This window comes from Phacochoerus africanus, chromosome 3 (genome assembly GCF_016906955.1).
Source record: "Phacochoerus africanus isolate WHEZ1 chromosome 3, ROS_Pafr_v1, whole genome shotgun sequence".
In the NCBI taxonomy this organism is placed as follows: domain Eukaryota; kingdom Metazoa; phylum Chordata; class Mammalia; order Artiodactyla; family Suidae; genus Phacochoerus; species Phacochoerus africanus.
In genome coordinates, this window is record NC_062546.1 from 192,070,901 (window position 1) to 192,097,622 (window position 26,722).

Genomic DNA, 26,722 nt, shown 5'->3' on the forward strand with positions numbered 1-26,722 from the left:
GGATGAAAAGTCAATTGTCGCATTATCTGTAATGTTAATCTAAATATTCTGGTCATGTTGCCACCTTCCAGTTTTCTCCATTATAGCATCATCATTTCCCCTTTGGTAAGGGATTAGCCTTTTTGGAGAAATATCCTGAGATTACATCAATGTCTTGCTACTCATCAAACCCAACTGACCATTCATAACTCAACTACAAGTATGATGGCTACCAAGGGTGATTTTCTAGTTCCATCATTCTTTTTACGTTTATTAGTTGGTATTCGACTGTAATGATGAGCTTTCCCTTATCCTTCATTTATTTATTCATACATATATATGTATAATACATACATACAATATTCACACTTAAATGATTTCTTTATCTCTATCTGTACGTGAGTATTTACTAAAAACTCCTGGACTCATGTCCTATCTCCACTTCCAATCCAAATCCTAAGAGCTCTTTCTAGCCTATTCCTTTTTCATATTTTTAAGGATTTCTTCCAATGGTGAAAAACCTGGCTCTCATTATCATTCATCTATTTACTTGTTTGTTCAATCAGTTTTCTTATTGTTTCAAAGTAACCGGCTTCACAATTCTAGTAGTGGCCTTCTCTGGTTGCCTCCTCTGCACCACCACCCTGCACATTGCCACATATTGTGACAAATTCAAGGGCATGGCACCTCTGGACCTCCACATGGCTTTAGCCCCACCTTCATCTGGAGTTTCTGTGCTCGCTCCACTCCAAGCCTCTGTATAAGTGTCCCCTTAACCATCTGCTACCATGCTAGGAAGGAAGATGAATATGATAAAGGGAAAATTGAGAAGGTAAAGGAAGAAGGAAAGGGAGGGAAAAGGTTCTTGGTTGAGTTTTTTAAGAAGTAGGAATTAGGTAAAGAAGAGTGCAGAAGGGGCTTCTAGTAGGTTAAGTGACATGGACAAAAACACCAAGAGGAAAGAATGCAGAATTAGAGCATTAGAGTGAGAACTGAGTGGAAGCAAAAAATTAGGATGTGTTTGTAGAAGATGCATTTGAGAAACATTAAGGAGGTGCAGCCAAAGGGCTGGAAATCCATTACATGTTTGTGTGTTGGTTGGCTGGAAAGAGGGGTTCTCAGGAGCATGAAAATCCCCGGGTTTGGGTGTATAGGGCACTAAGTGGATGACAATGTTGTTCACTAATATATAGGATGAAGATACAAAAATGAATTATTTGGTGCATAGAGGGTCATCTGTGCAACATTCCAGGGGTATAAGAACATATGAGTTTTGAGCCTAGTCAAAGAAATTGGGCTTGAGATCCGAATCTGAGAGGTTTGAGTTTGTGGGTTCGTGTATAAGGCATGGGATAAAGAGAAGAGAATCTGAATGGTATCCTAGGAAATATAAACATGCACAGGATAGACAGGCAAGTAGGGAAAACAGCTTACAAAGGAGATGGGGGAGCAGAGAGAGATTTTTAAAAACAAGCCCATAAAAAATTTTAAATGCTGCTAGAGTATCACAGAAACTGAAGAACATTCAAGAAAGAAAGAATTTTCAGTGAAAAAAAATCAAATGCAACAGAAATTAAATAAAACAAGGACTGAAATAAATGTATGTATATATCATTATATACATAGACACATGTACATGCAAACACATAAGAATAATTATATACCTGGATATACATGTAAACACATACATATGTGATTAACTACAGGCTCCTTAAGCTGAATACACTCACAAAAAGTTTTTACTTCTGTTTATGCTACTTAATTTTGGATTGATGGCTGTCATCCATCAGTATTCTGCAGACAAGCAGATTATACACGAAAACCACACTGTGACCAAGTTCAGCCTTGTACAGACTCACTCATGCTGTGGATTTTGCTGAATGTTTAATACATATCTTGTGTTCTTTGAACTGCAAGAACATGACTGGCTTATAACAGCAGTATTAGTTTAACTCTTTAATCTTAGCAATACTTTCCAGCTCTCTTATTGTTAGAATTCAACATGTAAAATAAAATTCAATAAATCCTTTTAAAAAATAAAACAATGAAACAGTAGAAGTGTTATAGTTTACCAATTTAATTTAGCTTAGAAAAACTCTTGGTATGTGGTAGTGGTAGTCTTCCAGGAGTTGAAAAACACAAAATAACTCAGGTAGGAACCGAAAGTCAAAGGAAAAAAAATCATTTTTTTTTTTGGTGAATTGCTGCATTTTGATTTTCCTTTCTGCTTTGTGAATGGCAATAAACCACCTAATTCAATAATCCATCAGATATTAAAGCTCATGTGGTGATTCACTTATTTCCTCCAATCTACATTTTCAACTTAAACGCCACATCTTACTTTTTATATCACTGGCTTTTCGATAAAGATTTGTTTAATAAAGCACCTTCAAAGCCTACCAAATTAACTCATAGGTTTCTTATGTTCAGAATTCTGTACTTTAAAAAGCAAAATCAAGAACATGAAATCTTAAATGTAGCTCTGAAGCAGCTTTATTCATTCAGCTTTTTGGAATCAATTTCTATTTTCAAAGACATATTTTATAGTATAAAACCATGAGCCTGAATGTGGTTTTCAATTGACTGACTGAAAAATTACATGCTGTCAAATATTGTTTCCGCATCATGAAAAAGTTCTTTTAGGGAGTCTTTTTGGAAGCTCATTCATTAAATGCTATTGCATTGTTGTTGGCTCTTCAGCAACTTCAGAAATATTTCAATTAATTGAAAAGCATGTTCATTGAATTAAAAACAAGGAGTTTAAAAATAGTGACATTAATAAAAGAGTCACTCACTAAACATATAAAGATTTTTTTAAAACAATGCTATTACTGCTATATGAAAAACTATGTAAAAATTGCTGTTAAGGTGAGGCAGATTTGCTTTTTAAAATTATTGTTTATAAGCACAATGAAATGATTATTAAAATGTTTTCCTACTTTTTAAACATTTATATCAACTGCAAAATAGAAATAATGACATACAGAGTATTCAAAATTGACTTATCGCTCTGGCCTAACAGACATACGAGGGCTCACGAAACCTGCTCTTTCATCTTGGATATGTTCTCTTGCTTGACAAGATTGGCCCAAATACAAACATTTAGTTTCTGAATATGGACTTTAGGATAAAGACAGGCATCCAAGTGGAAGAGGTCAGATGCCTCTGGCACTGGAAAGAAAAGCCCATTATCTTTGAGTTTCCATTTCTAAATTTTGATTTTTTAAATCACACGTATAGGTGTTACCGGGTCAATAAAAGCATTTCTTTTTATTTAATAAAATGCTTAAGTGACATTGTGACTTAGGTTAAATTTTCCTGATATTTCCTAATAGTTTCAAGAGCCAAGTTTCTAGTGTTATTTTTTTTAAATCCCAAATTAAAGTGTGTTAATACTTCTAACTCTATGAAAATTTCTCCTGCAACAGTCAATGACATTCTCTGTGTGGCCACATCTACCGTGCTCCTCTCTGGATTCATGTTACTCAGCTTCTCAGCGCCATTCTGCACAGCTGACCCTTTCTCTTTTGGCACCACGACCCACTCTGTCCTGCTTTACCTCTACATCAATGACAACTCCCTCTTAGTCATTGGTCACTTCTCTATTCACCCATTAAATTACATATATAAAAATTCCTACACGACTCCCCCCAGATCAATGCCTGGACTAGACTTCCGAATTTCTCTCTCTACTCATGCCATTCCCTTGAGTTCCGAACTTGTATTTAAACCTGCCCAAGGGACATCTCTATGTGGATGCCTAATAGGCCTATTAAGCTTAGCATGTCCATAATGTGCTTTTGGGTCTGTATTCCTCAAATCTGCTCTTCTTCCTTTTAGGAATGGCACCCCTGCATAGAAGTGTTCAAAGCAAAAACTAGGGACTCATCCTTGAGATTTCCCTTTCCCTTATCCTGTATATACAAAAATGTACCTGAAAGACCTCTCAGTTCAATTGACCAAACATCCATCAACCGCATTAAAAGCTTTTGCACAGCAAAGGAAACTATTAAACAAAAGTGAAAAGACAACCCACAGAAGGGGAGAAAATCTTTGCCAATGATGCAACAGACAAAGGCCTAATCTCAAAAATATACAAACAACTCAGACAAGTCAACAACAAAAAAACAAACAAGCCAATCAAAAAATGGGCAGAAGACCTAAATCTACACATAGAACTACAACATGACCCATCAATCTCGTTCTTGGGCACATATCTGGACAAAACGTTCCTTGAAAAAGACACATGCACCCCTATGTTCACTGCAGCACTATTCACGATAGCCATGACATGGAAACAACCTACATGTCCATCAACAGGCGAAGGGATTAAGAATATGTGGTACCTGTACACAGTGGAATACTACTCAGCCATAAAAAGGGACAAAATAATGCCATTTGCAGCAACATGGATACAACTAGATCTTCTCATACTAAGGGACATCTCAGAAAGAGAAAAATACCACATGATATCACTTATATGTGGAATCTAAAATATGGCAAAAGTGATCCTATCTATCAAACAGAAACAGATCATGGACATGGAGAGCTGACTTGTGCTTGTCAGTGGAGACAGAGTGGGTGGATGGGGCCTTTGGGGTTGGCGGATGCAAACTGTTACATTTGGAAGGGATGGGGAGTGGGGTCCTCCTGCACAGCACAGGGAACTGTGTATGGCTGGGTCACCTTGCTGTACGACAGAAACTGAAGAAACACTGTCAATTAACTGAACTTTAATAACAAAAAAGATTGACAACTCCCCCACCCCATCCATTTCTCTCCTTCTTCCTTGCCAGCCCTGGTGCAAGCCATGTCATGAACTGGGGTTACAGATTGCTAACTGCTTTCCCTGGTCAACTCGTGTTTCCTCCAACCCATTCTTCTGATGGGATGTTTTAAAAACACAAACTAGATCATACCCTTTTGAACTGCGGTAAGTGCTTGAATAGCTTCCGCTCACACATAGGATAAATCCAAACTCTTCACTACAGCTCTGAAGATCCTGCCCAAGTCTACCTTGCACTATTTCTCCCACCTCATCCCGGTCTGCCCTTCCCCTCTCTGTCTCCTTTCAATTCCTAGAAACTTGCCCAAACTTACCTTCTACCTGGAATCTTTTGCCCTGACCTGACTTTTTATTCTTCTCAACCTTTGTTCTTTCTTCATATGTCACCTACTCAGAGAGGCCTCCAGGGCCACCCCACCTAAAAGAGCCCTCCCCCCAGCTCCTCTGTATCACATCTCTCTGTATTGATGTATTTGAAAGAACCTGGCATAATGTGCAATTATCTTGTTAATTTATTTGTTTTCTTATTTACTAGCTGTCCTTTTCAAAAAGACTCTAATTTTCAGAAGGCCAGGGACCTTGCTCATCTCATTCCTTGCTGTTTCCCCATGACTCAGAGCATGTCTGGCTCCGGTAGGTTCACTGAATAAGTACTTGCTGGAGAGTGAATAAACTTGACTTCAACTTTCACTCTTACTCACATACCTAGTGCAGAGTCAGTCATAAAATATGGGGAAGCTTCATTTTGAGGCATCTTCCCTCACCAGCAATCCGTTGCAATTTTAGCTTGCGTTATCAACAAGAATTTCACATCTAACACTGAATGGTTCAATATCTTGCATGCATCATATCTGCACATGTCAAAGCAATTCCCATATATTAGAATACGAGTTTAATCTTTAATGAATGCTTACTCTGCACCAAGCACCATCTAAGTACTTTCTGTACAGTACCTCATTTAACATTCACAATGGCTATTTGAAATTGTTACTGTTATTATCTTCCCTCCTTACAGAAGAGGAGATGAGGAGGGTAAGCCACTTACAGATTGTCCCGCCAAGGTACAACCTGTAAGTGGGAAAGTCAAGTACATGCTAATTGATTTTCCTTATGAAATCTGAGGTCCATAGTGTGTACGGTTGTCCGGCTACTATACCAGGAAGGGTCTTGGAGAATCAGTGGGGTGCCTGAAAACCCAAGGGCAGTAGGTGGGTAGTCCTTCTAAGAGTTCATCCATTCTGCCAGCCACTCACCGCCAAATCAACAAGGCTGGTTTCACTACATCAGCAATAGAAGTGTGCATGGGATTGTATGCGTGCAGTGTGGAGAGGAAATTTCATGCTGTTTCTACCTTCTAAAAGCAAATGCGGCCTGTATCGTGGATCTGGACATAAGTTTTCTTCCGTAAGATGAAAGGTGACAATTGGGGGATGATTTTTTAGGACTTAGGAAAAAATGTATTAATAAAGGATGAAAGGGAACATGTCAATAAATTAATTATGATTTTTGATGGCAGGATTATGATTGATTTTTATTTTCTTCTTTATAGTTGAACCTTTAATCATGTTTATGATCACAAAATGTCCCAACACATACATTTACAGTTCGTATAGAACCATCCCCTAGAATACTAAGAAAGAACCCTGCAGAAAGCCCAGTAGTAGGAAGAAGAATCTTGCATTGATTTAGTGAGGACAGTGATGTTTCTCAAATATCAGTGAAGCACCTTTTTCCCCCTACCATTTACACATATCACTTATTTAATATGTATCTAATATTATTTTACTCAATTGACTATTTAGCCTTGTCTTGAGCAGTAATAGCTGTAAAAGCACAGGGTTGATTTGTTCATTATAAATATTCTCTAACAGACATTAAAAATGAACATATAAATATTGAAATAAAAAGTGTTGATTTAAAAGCCATCTCATGCTCCATCAAGAAGATACAAATGAGATCACTAGAGATTGAACCACAGAGCTGATTTAATGGAAAGAGGTAAAGATCACCACAGTCTAGTCCCTTTGATGCTTCCTCTTTAAGTTAAAAGGGAAATTTTAAGGCAGTCTATTGACAATGCCACTTCAGAACCTGGGCATTTTTGTCGTGGGGAAAAATGTTGTTAATCTCCCTGGTACACTAGAGAGTGTGAACTCAGTGCCTGGAATCATCAGGAACAGAAAAGATTTTAAGGAGGATGGATACAAATGAACTTACTTGCAGAACAGAAACAGACTCACAGACTTTGAAAAATCTATGGTCACCAAAGGGGACAGTTTGGGGCAGGGGAGAGAGGGGTGGACTAGGGGTTTGGGATGGAAATGTTCTAAAATTAGGTTGTAATAATGGTTGTACAACTATAAATATAATAAAATTCACTGAAATATTTAAAAAAAGAAAAGATTTTAACCAGGGTGGTGTGATATTGGCTGATCGTTACAGGATGTAACAGAAGAGAAACTTACATTTGTAATGGGATCATTTTCATTCTCTGTAACACATCCCTGAAGATTCAAGTTGAGAGCTTTACAAATGATCATGATTCTCTTGGCAGCTTTTTCTTCAAAAGGTTTGATCACAAAGTCGGGTTCTAAAAGATCCTTTTTCTGAAGTTTCAAACTCTGAAAAATTTTTGCAAACATCCATTGTAAGGAAAGAAATTCTAAATTACAAACCACCATAGTTCAAATCAAGTTCATGTCTGCTTAGAGAGAATTCCAACTTACGTCTATGTCTGGATCCAGCGAAAACAAATTTAGCCTCTCTATGTTTCGTGTTGTTTTGACAGACTCTTCAGTTTCTGTGAGGTACTACAGAGAAAGCTGTGTTAGCTCTTGGTATCTAAACAGCCACATACTTTCAACTAAGCTCCATCCATATGGCCAAGCAGTAGCCCTTAGTATTATTACTACTTCAATACCATCCATTAATACTCATCAAATCTTATAGAAACATGCTTCTATTTTTTGGCTGTGATGCTTTCTAATCTAAATCTCAGAAAAAGCATTTACAGCCTTCCCATGAAAGCAATAAACAATCAGTAATTCAAATTTATTTGCACAGTAAAATGTGAGCTTTATTACTTTTGTGAAGTCAGGGTGAAGGCTATTCTCTGAAGAATCTGTTTCCTCTGGTGTGCATTCACAAGTTATGGAGTTATCCAGGGAATCTTAAAAAGATACACCAAGACCAGGTTATTAAATAATCCACATGAACCACACATATCTCTAGCCTGTGACTTATCAAAACTGGGTTAGACGCAAGAGCCATGAGGGGTGGATACTGGTGAGCAGATAGATGCCTTCTTTGTGACGGATTGTTGAAAGAGCTGGGCCTGGAAATCAGATGTCCTGATGGTCATTTTGAGAGTCTATCCATGACACTCCTGTACACATAAGAATTCAGGACCCTTACAATAACACATTTATACTTGGGGTTGTCTTGGCTTACTTCATCAATGCATTCTCAAGTTTTCTTACACACACACATGCGCGCGCGCGCACACACACACACACGCTATATATATTACTAATTTTGACTCTCAGGCCATCAATTTAAAACCTATACTCTAGCATCATTATTTAAATCCTTTAAGACTGTAAACATTAATATTCTTGTTGATTATCCTTAAGTAAATCATGAGTGTAAAACACGTACTGTGGCATACAACAGTTGTGTTAAAGACTCTTTGCTTTTATGCACCATGGTGCTACGCAAAATGTCTTAACATAGTGTCCCCCTGACTCTGAAGGTGAACTTGTCATCCATGTGACTATAGAACTGTTTTCTCCCCTTCTTTTCACCCCTTTCTTTCCTTCCTTTTGCTCCCTTCTCCTTGCATAGGATGGACGAGACTCTTCGGAAAGAATGAGGATGGGCAAAAGAATTTTTTTTTATCTTACAAAAATCTCTAACACCATGCACAACTTTCAGAACTAGGCTGATCTCAGTGGGGGGTCAAATCATACGTGAAAGATGCCTTTCAGCCAAAAGGAAGTGATGCCTATGTGCCTTTACTGAATATAATGTTCATTAATTAAATTTATTGAAAGGCTATAAAACAGAATTGTCCCTCTTTTTTTTTTTTTTTTTTAAATAGTTGCACCTGTGGCATATGGACGTTCCAAGGCTAGGGCTCAAATTGGAGCTGCAGCTGAGGCCTATACCACAGCCATAGCAGTGCAGGATCCAAGCGCATCTGCAACCTATGCCACAGCCTGCGGCAGTGCCAGATCCTTAACTGACTAAGTGAGGCCAGGGAATGAACCCGCACCCTCGCGGACACTGTGTCAGGTTCTTAACTTGCTGAGCCACAGTGGGAACTCCCAGAATCTCCCCTCTAACATCCCATCGGACATGGGTACATTTTTGATATTGCTGACAAATGATTTATTGCTGGGTGTCAGCCTTAAATCATTGCCAGTCAACCCAAAATCATACCTCTGTGTGGTGACCCTCACTATTCAGTAAAGATTTAGAGGTGATTTCCTGGAGCTGGTTGCTCAGAGTTGAATGAGCTAGACCCAAGGGCTACCACAGTTAGCAGCAGCAGAAAGGAACTGAAGGCACAGGTCACACTTGGCAAAGAAAGGGAGGTGGGTGCGAGCCCTCACCCAGCCCCAGGTCTGCGAGCTCTGTGCTCCTCCTGCCCTGCGGGGGCCCCTCAGGACTGATCTGCAGGATGCGGTTGAGGGTGTGAATCCATTCATCCATATCCGACTCCGTTTCAGCCGCCAACACGAAATAGGTCAGGTCATTCATTTTCAATTCAAAGGCATATTTTCTCAGTCTGTTATTCTGTAGCATAAAAAGAAAGAAAAACATCAGATACTAACTCTTAGATAGTGAGCGACTTTTTTTTTTTTTGTATGGGATCTTTCCATACAAGGAACATAAAGAAGATCTTCCAGGAGTTCCCGTCGTGGCGCAGTGGTTAATGAATCCAACTAGGAACCATGAGGTTGCGGGTTCGGTCCCTGCCCTTGCTCAGTGGGTTAATGATCCGGCGTTGCCGTGAGCTGTGGTGTAGGTTGCAGACGCGGCTCGGATCCCGCGTTGCTGTGGCTCTGGCGTAGGCCGGTGGCTACAGCTCCGATTCAACCCCTAGCCTGGGAACCTCCATATGCCGGGGGAGCGGCCCAAGAAATAGCAACAACAACAACAAAGACAAAAGACAAAAAAAAAAAAAAGAAGATCTTCCAAAACAGAACAAAAGTGTAGATGGATAAGAATCATTTTGTTTGGTTTCTTTCAAGCCTTTCTGTATGAAGCGATATCTCAAGTTTTCATGGACTGGATGCGCATGTTGGCTGAAAATTTTTCATCTTCAGGCACATGGGTGAATGTATTTGAAGCTTCCTCAAATGGTTGCTTTGAGTTGCTGCCTTCCCTTTTTCACCCTGTGTTCTGAAGTTCACAACTTTTTCCAGTTGGGTTTTTGACACCATTACATTCCAGAGGCAGCGCTTGCCAAAGGCACCTGCAAACTACGTTGCCTACTCCCCAAGGGGCTTCACTTTCTTGTCTTCCTTGACTTTTCTGCAGAATTAACACGGTGGCCACCTCCTCCATCTTGAAATCCCTCCATCTCTAGTTTCCATGACTACACTTCCTTCTGGTTTTCTTTCCTCCTAACGGCTACTAGTTTTCACCCCTCCTGGCTCTTCCTTATCCTGGTGACGTGAAATGCTAACCTCAGCTCTGCCTTAGACTCCTTTCTGTCTCTTCTGGTCCAATGGCTTTAAACGGCATCCATAGGCCAAGGACCCCCAATTCCTTTCTCTGGCTCTGGCCTCTCCATCTACCCCCAGACTTTTCTAACTGGACACCTCAAATTTGCATTTCGTGACCGGGCTTTATTCTAGGTCCCTGTATCTGCTCCAATCACAGGTTCTGTTTCTGCCACAAGGGCCTGAAACAACCCCTTGACCCCAAGGGGCACCCGTGCGTTCACGTACACAGCATGGCGTTTCCCCTCCTGCGCTAAGGTGGCTTGTATTCACTCTTCAAATCGGAACTGAAATTGCATTTGCTCGGGGAGCCTTCCCCAGTTCTCCACTTAAGACAAGGTCCTTGTCCTCCTTTGAAGTGTCCTCCAGGGCACTTCAAAGAGTTTAGGAGCATATGCTTATCACCTGCACTTATTGATGTGACCATCCCAGTTCTCCCTCATGGCTGCCTCCACAAAGGCTGGGTCACCACTCTGCCCTGCAACAGGGCCGTCACACAGAAGGGTTCAACAACAATAAGTTCAAAGCAGTCATATTTTATGAATGGGACAATGCAGGATGCTATTCTTAGGCATGAATGAATGATGGAAGGAGTACACCAACAAATTAGAATGGGCTCGTGTGATAAGTAGCTACTTTAGACTGGACTTTCACGGAAGGTGAAATCCGTGAAAAAGAGTGAGCTGTTTAAAGATTGGAGAGGCATATGTAAAGTAGAGGGAACACGAAAGCAAATTATTACGGCAGTTTTATATATTTCTGCCAGGAGATCAGAAATATAAGTGTGGGCGTCCCCTTCATGGCTCAGCAGTTAATGAACCTGACGAGCATCTGTGAGGATGTGGGTTCGATCCCTGGCCTTGCTCAGTAGGTTAAAGATCTGGTGTTTCCATGAGCTGTGGTGTAGGTCACAGATGTGGCTTGGATCCTGCACTGCTGTGGTGTAGGCTGGCAGCTACAGCTCCGACTGGACCCCTTGCCTGGGAACTTCCATATGCCATGGGGTGTGGCCCTAAAAAGCAAATATACATATATATTCTACAACCTGGGGTGGGTTGTAAGAATTATGGAAGAAATTCCACCTTTAATTCACCTCCAGATAACTCTGATAACACGTATGTAACTCTTACACTATTCTAAAACTTTTAGGACACTCACAACTGTAATAAAGCAAAACCTATACATTTAAGATAAGTAAATACAAATAAGAGTAGAACAAGAAGATGAGATCCTTACTCTTCAGATTGAGAATGAGGGGTATAAAACAGATCTAGTATTGTTTGATGATATCACACAAAAGTGGAAAACTACTGTTAGGTTTTTATTTTACTAAGGTCCAGGAAATTTCAAATCATAAATGTTACCTAAAGTCTCTTAGAAATTTGGGTCAGGATTTCTCTCGAATTGAAGTTTCCCTTGAAATATATTTCTAAGAATTCCAAGGATTATTCTTATGAAGATACAATGATATAGATCTGGCCTGAGGAAGTGAACTAAAATGGTCTGCTCACTAAAGACTGTTATGAACTTGAACGCCCTAAGAATAGCCGGATGGTTGGTAGCACTTTCTGAGGCAAAGTCTTTTGTTCCTCTTTTCTGTTTTATTCAAGGGAAACTGACAGCGATTCTTGACAAAATAGGTCTGACTCATCCTATTATTCATTTGCTTTTTGCTTCTGTGTGTACATGTTTCATCTCCAGGCACATTTTGTGCCGGAGAGCTTGCTAGAACAATGACTAATCTTGCACTACCTCATTCAGAATCCTCTTTCCAGATGCAAAAACTTACAAATCAGAAAGAGCTGTAAGCAAATATGTAAGAACAGGCAGATATGAGGTGACAAAGCACAAAGACGTCTAACTTCCCAAAGTGATCTCAAGAAGCTAAAGCTTCTTCCCTCTACAAAGGGTAACAAGTTCTTCATAAAGAGAAATAAAAACAAAGGGATAGAGTACGCACTCTTTAAAATATATAATACATGTTCCCAGATATTCGAATGGCTACCTATTGTAAAATCAAGTAGGATTATTCAATTGTGCTTTAATGTGCAAAATCTACCTTGGGCATTCCTACATATATATGCTCGTTTTGTTCTATGCATCTCCCATCCAACCCAGAAGAGCTTATCATTGCTCTATGTTCCTAGAACATTCCATTCAAAGTGCCATTTATACCTCCATTATGGCTCTTGAGACACTGTGTAACACTTTTATAATAGCCTATGTCCCTCTCTGGTTATGACATCAGCAGAGAATTCCCAATGCTCAAGCATGTCATAAACACTAAGTGAGTTTATTGGATGAACGAATAAAGAAATGGATAAATTAGCATGTTTCAGTAGATACTTCAGGAAGGTGAATCGATATTTTCTAAGAGGGCTTTCCCACAATGGGATGTTTATGTCTCAAAGTTGTGACCTTTGTAATTAGAGGAAAGACCAGTAAAGGGTGGCTGAGGACACACTATGTCCCAGATCCTTTTCACATGTTAGCACATGTATTTTAGTTTTACAGATGAGAAACCAGAAATCAAAGAGCTTGAGTAACTTACACAAAGCTCCCAAATAGTAAAAATTCACCATCGACCTGTACAAACCCGAGCTTATATTTTCCCACAGAAGACGTTCTCCTTCCAAGGCACCACTTAAGCAGTGATTGAACCACAGTCTGAGAGGTGATGGAGAAGAGGGCTCTGTAGCGGAAGGTCAGGTTAGAGTACCAACTAACCCTGTGCGTTCAACACTTACATTCTTCTTGGGAGAAGAAATGATACAATAATTTGTATCTTGGCAAACTGAATGCACAACAAGGGCTACAACTTCTTGAAAGACGATGACACATTTGCTAGAGCAAGTTTTGTTTTTTCTTTTTTCTTTTTTTGGTCTTTTTAGTTCCACACCCATGGCATATGGAAGTTTCCAGGCTAGGGGTCGAATCTGAGCTGCAGCTGCCAGCCTACACCACAGCCACAGCAATGCCAGGTCCAAGCTGCATCTGTGACCTACACCACAGCTCATGGCAATTGCTGGATCCTTGACCCACAGAGAGTGGCCAGGGATCAAACCTGTGTCCTAATGGAAACTCATCAGTTTCATTATCACTGAGCCACCAGGGGAACTCCTGCAAGAGCAAGTTCAGAAGTACAAATGGAAAAGAAAATATTTAAGTTTTTCAGTCCACCTCTACAAAATGGAGTTACTGATCTTTAACCTATTGCAAAAGTATTACTTCGTATTTCTAAAGCCAAAGAGCCTCCTCTGTGACCAACAATATAAAACTACCTCCACCCTCCATTAAAATCCTTATTGCCCTTCCCATATGGAAGGTTGGCATCTGTGTTAAAAAGCAATTATCTTTCACTTCCAGTGGAGTGCTCAGCAACACTTAATTAATTCTTTCTTTTTAAAGTTCAGCATTATGACTTTCTGGAGAAATTCCAGATTTTAACAGATAAACCATCCAGAAATAGACCAGGCTTGAGTGACTGGAAAGGACTCTATTTTGCATCTACACATCCAAGTGCCCCTGTATTGATTCAAGATGTAACCTCAGCCATGTACCAAGCTATGTGAACGCCCATGGCTGCACAAAGAATTGTTCCTAGTGGCCTGTGACCTAAAACAGAGTCCTCAACCTCAATGAGCCAGCATCTGAAATCTGGGGTAAGATCGCTAAAACGCTTGATTGCTTCAATTCTTACGTAAGAGAGAAGAAGGATAGCTATTTCATCAGAGTAGAAAGAACACATTTTTTAAAAATAAGGTGTTCAAATGAGGCCTATGGAATTATTCTGCTTCCCTGTGCCACAGTGGTCCATGTCACATTGAATACCAAGGACAATAATTTGGGGACTGGACTGAGTGCTTGCAGAACAGCATTGTCTGTTAAAAGCATTGTGTCTCTTTCTGAGATTAAGCTCTTGAGAAACAATGTAACCCTTGACTGGGAAGAAACCTACTCTGAGCAGGAGGCATATGCATGAATATGCTGTAAATCTACTATCTCATTATTACCTAATAATAAAGAGAATGTTCATGAGGAGCATTCTTGTACTATGCGATTTACATAATACCTTACTGAATTCTTTAGCCCAGTGGTTCTCTACCCTGCAGCCACACAGGCGATCACTGCCTCTTCTTCTAGAATATATCAGACCTGCTCTTGCCTCAGGACCTTTGCACGTGCTACTCTTGCTCATCTTTAGTCTCTAGATCAAAAATTTTCTCTTCAAAAAATGTTCTTCTCATGTCTGGAGCATTGACACTCCTTTCCAACCTCACCATTTGTTTCTCTCCCTTTTGTAACCCTGTTTATTTTCTTTATTCCAGATTGCACCAATTATTTCATGCTGTCTCTTTCTTTGCTGATTTTCTGTTTTCCTTAATTCATTGAGGTAAATTTTGTCAAAGCAAGTATTTAGGCAGCCTTGGTCTCCACTAAATCCTTTGAGTCTAGAAGAGTCCTTGGCTCATTGTCACACACTCCATAAGCCACTTTTAGAATAAATGGATGATGATTGGATGAACACATAAAAAAAAAAAAAAACAAAAAACCTCAGGGGAAAGGAGATTTCTACTCACCTGCACCACACCTGTACAAGAATCCAAAAAGATGCAGCCTTTGGGTTCTTTGGATATTTTTTCATCTTTGTAAAAATTCATGATGTAGGAGTTATCTGGCAACTGAGTCAGCTGGAAGAAGCGCTTTTTAAATGACTAAATAAAGGAAAAAATAAAAGGAGGTAGTTCAAATTCATGGAAGTTAGCATTTTTCTAATTGCTTCAAGAGTGCTACATTTCTAGGGTATTGGTCTAGAGAAGAGCATTCCTCTCTCTTATAAATAAAATATGACACGAAACACAAACTCAGTACAAACAGCTGCCCTCAGTTCTGCGACCTAAGCAGGGGTGGGGTGGGGTGAGGGGGCGGGTGAAAGAAAGGTGGCAGAAACAGATGGATCTTGATGTCTCCTTACCCGAACAGTAACGGTATTATTCACGGTGCTGTTAAAATTCCCCTTGTACAGCCAGCCAGACTTGAAAACTCCAGTTCCTCCCGCTCCCCCACCGCCCTTGGAAGATGAGTGGGAGGTGGTATCCTGTGCAGAAGGCATCATTAACATTACAGCATTCTTTTGTGAATCCCAGTTCTTAGACACTGTGCTTAAAACTGAGACTCCTCCTCTCTTTGATTCATCTTAAATAATCATGTTCCCTTTCAAAACAAACATGATTCATGCTGCCTAAAAGCCCTCACACCAACAGCTATTGCAGCTGTATGAAAAACTGGTCAGAATCTGAAACATGCTCATGAGAGGCAGAGCAAATTTTCCTTATGTTTGAAACATTTCACTTTTACTTACTTCATCTTTATCAGCATCTTCATGGTCAACCTCAAAGGAATGTGAAGGAAGTTTCTCTGGTTTGTATTCTGCTCTGATATTAAAAAAAAAAAAAAAGATTCTGATTTGTCATTTGACATACTGCTTTCAGCGGTTCCCTGGGTAACAGCGACTGTGGTGGCTTTCTTACACGTTTGCATAAAATAATGTAATCTCATTAGGGTCCCATTGCCTTTGGAAGTATTACCTTTCCCCCCATACCATTCTATCGTACCTCCAGTAAATACATCTTCATTTTAAATCATATTCGTACAGAGTTACACATACCCTTTTTAATTAGACAAAAGCAAGTGGGATCATTTTAAAGGTTTGGTGATTTAAGTTGTCCTTCCTCCACGTTTTAAATATCAACGAAGTTGTGTTATCCTTCTTTTTTTTTTTTTTTCTTTGCTATTATATGACATGCCCAAGGGTACAGGCTGGCCATTTGAAGAACCGTGTTCCTGAGAACCAAGCTGTACTCCAGCCACTAGGCTGCGCTGCCCCCCTAACCTTGGCCTCTCCCCAAAGTCTGTACCAACATGACTTAGTGGCAATTCACTCTGGGCATTCCCATGGTAGCAAAGAAAGGCCTCTGTGTCAAAGCATCACTGACCAGCTTAGAGGAGCAAGAGTGTGTACTTGGCTCCACGAATGGTAAAATAAGATGGAAGCAGACTTTCCTCCCCTTGATTCTATCTCATAACACATGGTTGAATGGACACCAGACAACATCATCTGAAATTTTGGCATTCCTTTATACCTGGCTGGAAAATCCTACATTTTGTAGCTAGGAGAATTTGCATGGGATATTTGCCTTCTTTCAAATGATTTACATCATGTAGAAGCAACCTCGGAATCTTACTCTTGAGAAAAAGAAGCCCCAAGGCACGCCCAGTATTCCCATTACGAATGGTTCGCTATGTTGATGGTCTTCCAGACAGGCGGGTGAATGATCAAGGACTCGTTATACTAAGGTACGCGTAAAATCGCCAAGCCACACATTCAGGTAGACATTCAGTGAATTCAAATGGGTTTAAAATATTCTTTACCCTCCTTGTGAAAAATAGGAAAATGCTCCTTCCCAATTCACAGCAGGGAACGTTACTAGCTCAAAAAGAACACTGTCAGAAGTTCCCGTGGCTCAGTGGTAACAAACCAGATTAGTATCCCTGAGGATGCGAGTTCAATCCCTGGCCTTGGTCAGTGGGTTAAGGATTCAGCGTTGCCGTGATCTGTGGTGTAGGTCACAGAGGCTGCTCGGATCCTGCATTGCTGTGGCTGTGGTGTAGGCTGGCAGTTGCAGCTCTGATTAGACCCTGAGCCTGGGAACTTCCATAAAGCACAATGTGGCCCTAAAAAAAAAAAACTGTGGAAAGCCCGAGATCAGAACCACATTTTCCATACCTGATAAAGCTATTTTTTTCTATTGTGGTAAAAGTATACATAACAGAAGAATGATTATTTTAACTATTTTCAAGTGCACAATTCAATAGCATTAAGTACATTTACACTGTATAACCATCACCACTGTCCCTGTCCGGATCATTTTTATTCCCAAGCTGACTCTGCATTAATCCAGATCTCGAAAACATGAATATATAATACAACCTTCCTCATCCATGACTTACTTGCAAATTCAAAGAAATTCAAAAATATATATCAAGAAAGCAGAAAGTTTGTACTGAAGTCTACATATGCACTACGTAAGTGGCACACTGCTTTTTATTAAATTATACATGGATATAATTAAACATTTGTACACAAATACTGGGTTTCCACATCTAGTCAAATATTGCTTTTTAAAAAGTTTTATGGTCATGCCCACGACTTACAGAAGTTCCTGGGCTAGTGATTGACTCTGAAACACAGCCACCGCCTATGCCACAGCTGTGGCAGTGCTGAATCCTTTTAACACACTGCTCTGGGCAAGGGACTGAACCCTCACTTCCGCAGTGACCCGAGCTGCTGCAGTCAGGTTCTTAACCCACTGGGCCACAGTGGAAACTCCCAAATCTTGCTATTTGCTGAGAAGAAAATAAAGTCCATAACAGTTACTCACATAAACAGGTAGTACAAGAGATGGGGGTCAGAAGCCTTATCTCTGAAATGCTACTTCCTGTATTTAGGGCGCACTAACCCCAACCATCTTTAATAAGCATGTTAAGTAAGATCGCAGCCAATTTTCTTTTCCAAAGGATCTTGGTGTACTTGTAGTTCTTTCTCTTTCTTGCAGACCATTAGAGATACTCAAATTTATTTGAGCCAACTGCCACTGATGAGAACTGCTCTGCATCTTTTGGTTAGGGTCAACCTTATGTGAAGGCAGACGAAGGTGCAGACCACACTGTTATTTCAGGACCACTGGGAAATTCTTCCTCCTCCACCAAAAACATTTCTCTTCGCCTTAATGACGCCTCGACATTCTTTGAACTGGAAACAGTTCCTTTGACCTTTTCATTTGATGGGCAAAATCAAGCCCTTAATAAACACAACCCTTCCTTCTCCCCCTGCTTCTGTGAAAGCAGACATGTTGCCAGAGATTCAGAGGCAGGTTCAAAGGGCTGATGTAAGAGCAATTACTTGAAGTATTTTTGTCTACAGAGGAGAAAACATGAGTGTTCCAAGATTCTGAAAATAATGGCAGGGCAGTAAAGGCACTATTAAGGAAACATTGCACGTGAAAGACAAAGGGATGAGTAGAGAAAACTGAGGATGATGCAGTAAAGACATACTTGAACCTGGAAGGTCAACATTTGGCTCAGGGATGGCCCTAAGCTGTATCCTACTCCTTTCCTGTCAGTCTCCCTTTGACCTTGAAACAGTTCTATTCGTTTCTGAATTATTTATTCTATCCTCTTTTGCCAGCATGCCTTATTCTTTCTTCTGCTTCTTATAAAAGAATAATTGTATAGGTATTTGTTCCTGATAATTTTGGCTTGAAATAGTGGTCATGTTCTGTAGCTCAACTCTTATTTCTGCCCTGATATTTATGAACTTACAAAGGAGAGAAGGAACAGTTTTTCAAACCAGCAATGAAATAAGAACAAGGAATTAAGGAAACAAAGTAAGGTTTTCATGGCCCTCAATGTATAAGACTAAATACTTGTGAGGGTTTTCCCACAAACCTCCCAGTAGAGAATTGGAAATAATAACTGAGATAGCAGATAAATGATACCCAAAGTTTCACAAAAGCTCATGGATTTAAAGTGGCCCATGCACAAGGGACTTATGTACGGACAGGAGAACAGCTAAACAAACTGTAATGGGTTCACACAAAAGAATCTTACTCAGAAGGGGAAAGGAGCTACTGATACTTGCAACAATGTGGACATGATACAAATAATACAATAGAATTTACAAAACAGAAACAGACTCAATGATTTCCAAGTCAAACTTATGTTCACCAAAAGGGAAATGGTGGGGTGGGGAGGGGAGTGAGGTAGGGATTAATCACCCAGGTTGGGATTGATATGTACACACTACTATATACAGAAGAGACAGGTGACAGAGACCTAACTGCATAGCACAGAGAAATTTACTCAGTAGTGTGTGGTTAACTTATATGGGGAAAGAATCTGAAAAGGAAGGGATGTATGTATATGTATAATTGATTTACTTTGCTGTACACCTGAAATTAGCACAATTTGTAAGTCAGCCAAACTCCAATAATATTTAAAAACAAAACAAAAACATCATGCTGAGTCGAAGTCAGAAACACAGGAATACATATGGCGGGATTCCAATATTAGGAAGTTCCAAAACGAGTAATGCTAATCTGTAGTGAAGAAAGTCAGAACAGTGGAAGCAGGGGTGAGGACTGACCAGGAAAGGGTAGCAGTGAACTCTCTGTGGGTGGCGATAATGTCCCTTATCTCAGTAGGGGTTTCAGTGGCACTGGTATATGAACAGGCAAAGTCATCCAATGGTTCCCTTCCTACTTGTGCGTCTCCTCCTAAAGTTTCTCTCAAAAGAAAAAAAGGACGATGTAAATATCTAGCTCTCCCGTTAAGAGTATGCATTCCAAAGTATTTAGAAAGGCAGTAGAGAGTGTGTGGGTATTTAAATGATCAAAATAGAAGATGGACCGATAGATGGTTAGAAGGATGGTGGATGGATGGATAATGTCATAAGACACATAGAGCAAAATGTAAAAGACATTCCGGATGGTGAAAATATGGGTGTTCCTCATACAAGTTTTTCAATATTTTTTGTATGTTTAAAAATTTGCATAATAAAATATAGGGAAGTTTTTTTAATGGTGAAGAAATTATCCAAAGAATGATGAAAAATGAGGTCTCTTGATCCTTTTTTTTTTTTGTCTTTTTGCTATTTCTTTGGGCCGCTCCCGCAGCATATGGAGGTTCCCAGGCCAGGGGTTGAATCGGAGCTGTAGCCACCGGCCTACGCCAGAGCCACAGCAACACGGGATCCGAGCCGCGTCTGCAACCTACACCACAGCTCACGGCAACGCCGGATCATTAACCCACTGAGCAGGGGCAGGGACCGAACCCGCAACCTCATGGTTCCTAGTCGGATTCGTTAACCACTGCGCCACGACGGGAACTCCTCTTGATCCATTTTTTAGTGATAAGGAAAATTTTAAAATTATACAAAAATACGTATGACTCTTCTCAAAGAAAATGTTGAGCGTGAATTTCTCAACTATTTCCCCCTGATTTTTTTTTTTTTTTTTTGTCTTCATGCCTTTTCTAGGGCCGCTCCTGTGGCGTATGGAGGTTTCCAGGCTGGGGGTCCAATCGGAGCTGTAGCCACCAGCCTACACCAGAGCCATAGCAACACAGGATCCGAGCCATGTCTGCGACCTACAGACATGTAGTAAATGGCAACGCCGGATCCTTAACCCACTGAGCAATGCCAGGGATCGAACCCACAACCTCATGGTTCCTAGTCAGATTCGTTAATCACTGAGCCATGACGGGAACTCCTCCCCTGGTATTTTTGAAGGACAATGATTTGGAAAAGAGAAAAGGGGGGCTTCATATTAATACTGAAAACATTTTAAAGAATTTCCCAAATGTTACATTTAATACTAAGGTAGGTACTCTACATTACATGATATTACAACTTGTGAGGTCTCAAAAATATTTCATAAAACAACATTTTCTTTAAACATTCCCTTTCCTTTTCAGTTCACTCCAGTATTATGATTCAAAAATAAATGAGATATTAGCTAGACAGATAAGACCAATGAGCAAAACTTAACCAACTGCATTAGTCCCTGGCCACATTCATGCCGACCTTATTGTTAATTAAAAAAAAAAAAAAAAGTGCAGGTAAGTCTTAATTTAGGCCATATTTGGGCAGGGGGTATGGGGGGGGGGAAATGTTCATGCTCTTTCATGTCTGGCTTTTTTCTTTTTTGAATTTCTTTTAATTTTTTATTAAAGTATAGTTAATTTACAAGAGTGTGCCAATTTCAGCTGGCTTTTCTTCAATCTAAGTTTGCTTGATCAAACTCAATGTGCGTTGAGAACTGTCTTAATTCTTGGAGGCCATTCTTTCTTGTCACTAAATGCTCCAGTTCCCAGATTGTACCTGTCACATAAAAGACCTGCCCTGATGCCAACCAAGTTATCAGAAAATAAACCCCCAAGCTGAGAGAGCTTGCCTTCTAAGGGAGGAGAGAGTCAATAATCAAGCATAAATAAACAAGATAATTTCTCTGGATGAAAATAGTTGTGAAGAAAAACAGAGGAGGAGAAAAGAGCGATTCAGGTAGGGGCGGCAGAAGCCAGGTTTAGAAAGGCTGGTCACAGATGGCCATTTCAGTTACGAATGAGAAGCAGCTGGTCATGCGCTGGATGATCTGGGGAAAGATCATTCCAGTACAAGGAACGGCAAGTAAAGGTCTTGAGGAAGGATTAGGCTTCTAACATCCGGGAGTGGATCGCTGGTGCGGCTGGAGCTCAATGAGGGAGGAAGAGAGACAGGAGGTGGGCTTAGACCTGCAAGAAAATGCTTCTGAGCATGGCAGTGGAGTGTTTGCTCCATTCCTGAGGCATGGGGGCTCCTGAGAACGCTTCTTTCCCATCCTTATTCTCACTGACCTACAGAGCACGGCCTCCTTGTCTTTAAGTAGCCAACACCACTACCAAGTCTCATACCTGCAGGGCCATTAAGCAAGGACCTTCTCTTTTGCACATCATTAAAAGACGAGCACCCCTGGCTGCTGACTGTGAAATTCTTCCCCTAAGAGCACTGTGAGTCTCTAATGTTCTCTGGGTTCCAGAGACAGCGGGCTTACAGCAACCCCACCCTCTGATGTCTGAACTGAACTCGGCATTAGTTGCCATTTTGAGTCAGTCTTATTTCTCATTTCTATACCCCACTGATCTCCTATGCCTCCTATCAGGAGGGTGAGGTAGCCTGAGTGGAGCGAGGTTGGGGGCAAGTTACTAACCATCTCAGTGCCCTGGGTTTCTTTATACAACAGGGAAAATAGTTCCTGCTCCATGGGGTTGTGTGTGTTAAATGAGATAATGCATACTTGGCACCAGCACATCCTGGCTCACTGCCGACATTCAAGAAGTTGCATTTATTTATTTTTAAAAATGGAAGTATAGTTGTTTCATAGTGTTGTGTCAATTTCTGCTGTAAGGCAAGGTGATTCAGTTATACAAACGTATACATTCTTTGTTACATTCTTTTCCGTTACGCTTTCATTGCAGGATATTGAATATGGTTCCCTGGGCTATACCCCAGGATTTTATTTGTCTATTCTATTTGCAACAGTTTGCATCTTCTAAAGAAGTGTTCTTTTATATAAAAAATATTTCCAATTCAGCCCAACTAAATGGGTTCCATTTTATTTGATCTTCCACCACAAAATATGCTCTATGAAATTTTCTTTCTATCAAACCAGCTATGGTAAAACTTTTAAATATGTCATATATCTGTATTGTATCCTGTGGATTGAAGAGATCTGTGGCATCATATTTCTTTGTTTCGCATTTTTTAAATTGAGGTATAATTGACAGATAAAATTATACTAATGTTAGGTATACAAATATGATTTTATATTTGTATATATCGTGAAATGATCACCGCAAAAAGTCTAGTTAATATCCTCTCTATACATAGCTACTAAAAATATTTTTTTCTTGTGATGTGATGTCAGGAGATTTACTCTCCTGGCAGCTTTCAAATATCCAATACAGTATTGTTAACTGTAGTCATACACCATCCCCATGACTTATTTATTTTATAACCGAAGTCTGTAACTTGTGATCCCCTTCACTCAGTCTGCCTATCTTTGTTTTTTGTTTTTTTTGTTTTTGTTTTTGTCTTTTTGCCTTTTCTAGGGCCGCACCCATGGCATATGGAGGTTCTCAGGCTAGGGGTCGAATCAGAGCTGTAGCCGCCAGCCTATGCCACAGCCACAGCAACGCAGGATCCAAGCCTTGTCTGCGACCTACACCACAGCTCAGGGCAACACCGGATCCTTAACCCACTGAGCAAGGCCAGGGATCGAACCCACAACCTCATGGTTCCTAGTCAGATTCGTAAGCCACTGAGCCACGACAGGAACTCCGAGTCTGCCTATCTTTGCACCCCACCTCTGGCAACTATCGATCTGTTCTCTGTATCTGTGAGTTTTGTTGTTGTTGTTTATTTTGCATTTTGTTTTTAAATTCCATAGGCAAGTGAGATCCTATGGTATCTGTCTTTCTCTGTTTGACTTATTTTACACTCTGCCTAGTGGCCTTAGGGTCCATGCATGTGGTCAAAAATGGCAAAATTTCAATCCTTTTATGGCTGAATAGTATTTCACTATGTATATGTGCCACATTTTCTTTATCTATTCATCCATCAGTGGATACTTAAGTGGGTCCACTTCTTGGCCATTGTAAATAATGCTGCAATGACCATGGGGATTCACATATCTTTTTGAATTAGTGGTCTTGTTTTCTTAGAATGAATACCCAGAAGTGGAAATGCTGGATCACATGGTAGTTCTATTTTCAATTTTTCAAGGAATCTCCATACTGTTTTCCATAGTGGCTGCACCAATTACATCCCCACTCAGAGTGCATAAGGATTCCCCTTTCTCTGTGCCCACGCCAACGTTTGTTATCTTTTGTTGTTTTGACAATAGCCATTTAAACAGGTGTGAGGTGATAATTCATTGCGATTTTGATTTGCACTTCCCTGATGATTAGAGATATTGAGCATCTTGTCGTGTACTGGTTAGCCACCAGTATGTCTTCTTGGGAAAAATGTCCATTCAAATATTCAGATTCTCTGCCCATTTTCTTTTCCTTCCTTCCTTCCTTCCTTCCTTCCTTCCTTCCTTCCTTCCTTCCTTCCTTCTTTCTTTCTTTCTCTCTTTCTTTCTCTCTTTCTCTCTCTCTCTCTCTCTCTCTCTCTCTCTCTCTCTTTTAGGGCTGCACCCACAGCATATGGAAGTTCCCAGGCTAGGGGTCAAATCAGAGCTACAGCTGCCGGCCTACGCCACAACCACAGCAATGTGGGATCCAAGCCTCATCTGCAGCCTACGCCACAGCTCAGGCATCACAGGATCCTTAACCCACTGAGCAAGGCCAGGGATCCAACCTGCATTCTCATCGATACTAGTCAGATTTGTTTCTGCTGCACCACAAAGTGAACTCCTCCTCTGCCTTTCTAATCAGATTGTATGAGTTTTTGTTTTGGGCTTTTTGCTGTTGTTTGTTTGTTTTTGTTTTTCGGTTTGTTTTTTGCTATGGAGTTGTACGAGTTCTCCGTATATTTTGGATATTAACCCCTTATCAGATATTTGATTTGCAAATATTTTCTGCCATTCAATAGGCTGCTTTTCCATTTTGTTGATGATGTCCTTTACTGTGCAGAAGCTTTTTAGTTTAATGTAGTCTCATTTGTTTATATTCGATTTTGTTGTCTTTGCTTCTGGAGTCAGATCCAAAAAAAATCATTGCCAAAACCAATGTCAAGGAGCTTACCATCTGTGTTTTTTTTCCAAGAGGTTTTATGGTTTTTGATCTTATATTCAAGCAATAAATCCATTTGAGTTAATTTTGTGTATAAGACAGTAGTCTAGTTTCATTCTTTTGTTTGTAGCTGTGCAGTTTTCCCAACACTTTTTTTTTTTTTTTTTTTGCCACACCCATGGCATACGGAAGTTCCTGGGATGCGGATCAAAACCAAGCTGCAGCTGTAACTCATGCCATAGCTGTGGCAACGCTGGCTCCTTTAAGCGACTGCTCTGTGCAAGGGATGGCACATGAGCCCCAGCAGTGGTCTGAGCCGCTGCAGAAACAACTCTGGATCCTTAACCCATTGTACCACAGTGAGAACTCCCAACACAGTTTATTGAAGACATTGTCCTTTCCCCATTGTATTCTTGGTTCCTTTGTAATCATACATTTTTTTTTTACAACATTCTTGTCTCCCAAGAACACAAATTTCAGTGCTGATTTTTATTTCTAATGTGTAAAAGCTTTATATTTTACATTGCAGCCTGAAATAAAGTCTTCTTCCAGTACCTTCCTATGCACAGACACTAAAGTAAGGTTCTTAAGAGTCAATAATAACACAATTTTAAATTTAGACAAAAAATGAGGGAGATAAACACGCATCTTTTTTCACTTCTCCGTAATTGCAAGTTTTTATTTTACAGCCTCAGCAAACCATAAAAAGAAATGATCATTTTAAATTGGTAGCAGACATAGGAGAATTCTTCTAATCCAAGAGGTATGAAAATGATTTACTTCTAATAGCCTCAGAAGGCCCAAGTAAATTATGTTTCCACTACTGACCTAAATATGTATTGTCTTTAGTGGAGAGTGCTTAGTTTTGTAAAATCATTAAAAAAAAAAAAACTTTCACTCTTCAATATTACAGTTTTCGTTTGTTCAGGGGATACGTGAGGATTATTCTAGAACCTCTGCTTTTCATTTTGAATGTACATATTTTATTCATTGCAGGTTCTTACTTAGTGGCAGTTTATTCTTCCCCTTCTTGGTATCGACTTCCACTTCCTTTAGTTAAAGTGAGGGCAATTTTCAATATATTGGTTACTTTTGCATTTCTTCTCACGAGATTTCTTCTCACGCTCTATGAGAATTCCAACTCAGCAGCAACCAGACCCTCTTCTGACTGAAGGTGCTTTCTCTATTGTTTTCATAGAGAAAGAATAAGGTAAATAAGGTAAATGTATTTATTTTTCCTTACGGCACTGCGAATACAGGAAAAGATGAACAATGTTCGGGGATAAAGCCGCTAAAGAACTCAACAGACCTAAAGACGGTGGGGAGGCACTGATGCAAAAGGGCAGCTACACACAGTTTTCTACACTCTCTCCCTTTATATGCAGGCTTCCAAGCACTTGGACACAGCTTCCAAGCTGTAACTGCTTCTCAGAACTATTTTCAGAAAGAGGAAGTCTTGATTTTAAAGCCTACTTTGCTCAGTTGCATCTACAAAAAGCGTGTGACTAATAACCAGTCATTCTGAACATAATCCTGACTCACAAAGGCCTATGGTGTGATGGGACCTTCCCAACGTGAAGCTACAGGGGGTTCTCTATGAGGAGGGACCTGAATCTGAAGGAATGTTCAGAAATTTGGCAAAAGTGGACATTCACTGTTTTGAATAAAGATCAGTTGTTTTGGAGGAGCGTTGCCTTGCTCTTCACAGTATGCAACTCCCAAAGAAAGGGCCTTTCTCCCTCTCAAAACAAACAAACAAACAAAAAAAGAAAAACCGAAAAAACCCCTCATTGCCACAGTCTCCTTCTCCATAGAGTAGAGCAGGTAATCTCTGAAAGAGGTAAACCAGATCATGCCACCTTCTAGGCTGCAATTTCCACAGGCTTCTGTTGCAATG

General features: G+C 40.1%; 1 protein-coding gene across 11 annotated transcripts in view; it reads right to left on the reverse strand.

Moving 5' to 3' along the window:
- DOCK10 (dedicator of cytokinesis 10) overlaps positions 1-26,722 on the reverse strand; it is a 276,033-nt gene that overhangs the window by 99,096 nt on the left and 150,215 nt on the right. For 10 of the 11 annotated variants that reach the window (XM_047773650.1, XM_047773649.1, XM_047773646.1 and 7 more), the window contains exons 5-11: positions 15,857-15,929; positions 15,470-15,592; positions 15,075-15,209; positions 9,379-9,562; positions 7,849-7,934; positions 7,492-7,575; positions 7,231-7,386 (exon numbers count right to left, since the gene is read on the reverse strand). In XM_047773650.1, the coding sequence (XP_047629606.1) occupies positions 7,231-7,386; positions 7,492-7,575; positions 7,849-7,934; positions 9,379-9,562; positions 15,075-15,209; positions 15,470-15,592; positions 15,857-15,929 (841 nt within the window). Of the gene's footprint in view, positions 1-7,230; positions 7,387-7,491; positions 7,576-7,848; positions 7,935-9,378; positions 9,563-15,074; positions 15,210-15,469; positions 15,593-15,856; positions 15,930-26,722 lie in introns of those variants that run through there. The other variant, XM_047773656.1, reaches the window with a different exon arrangement.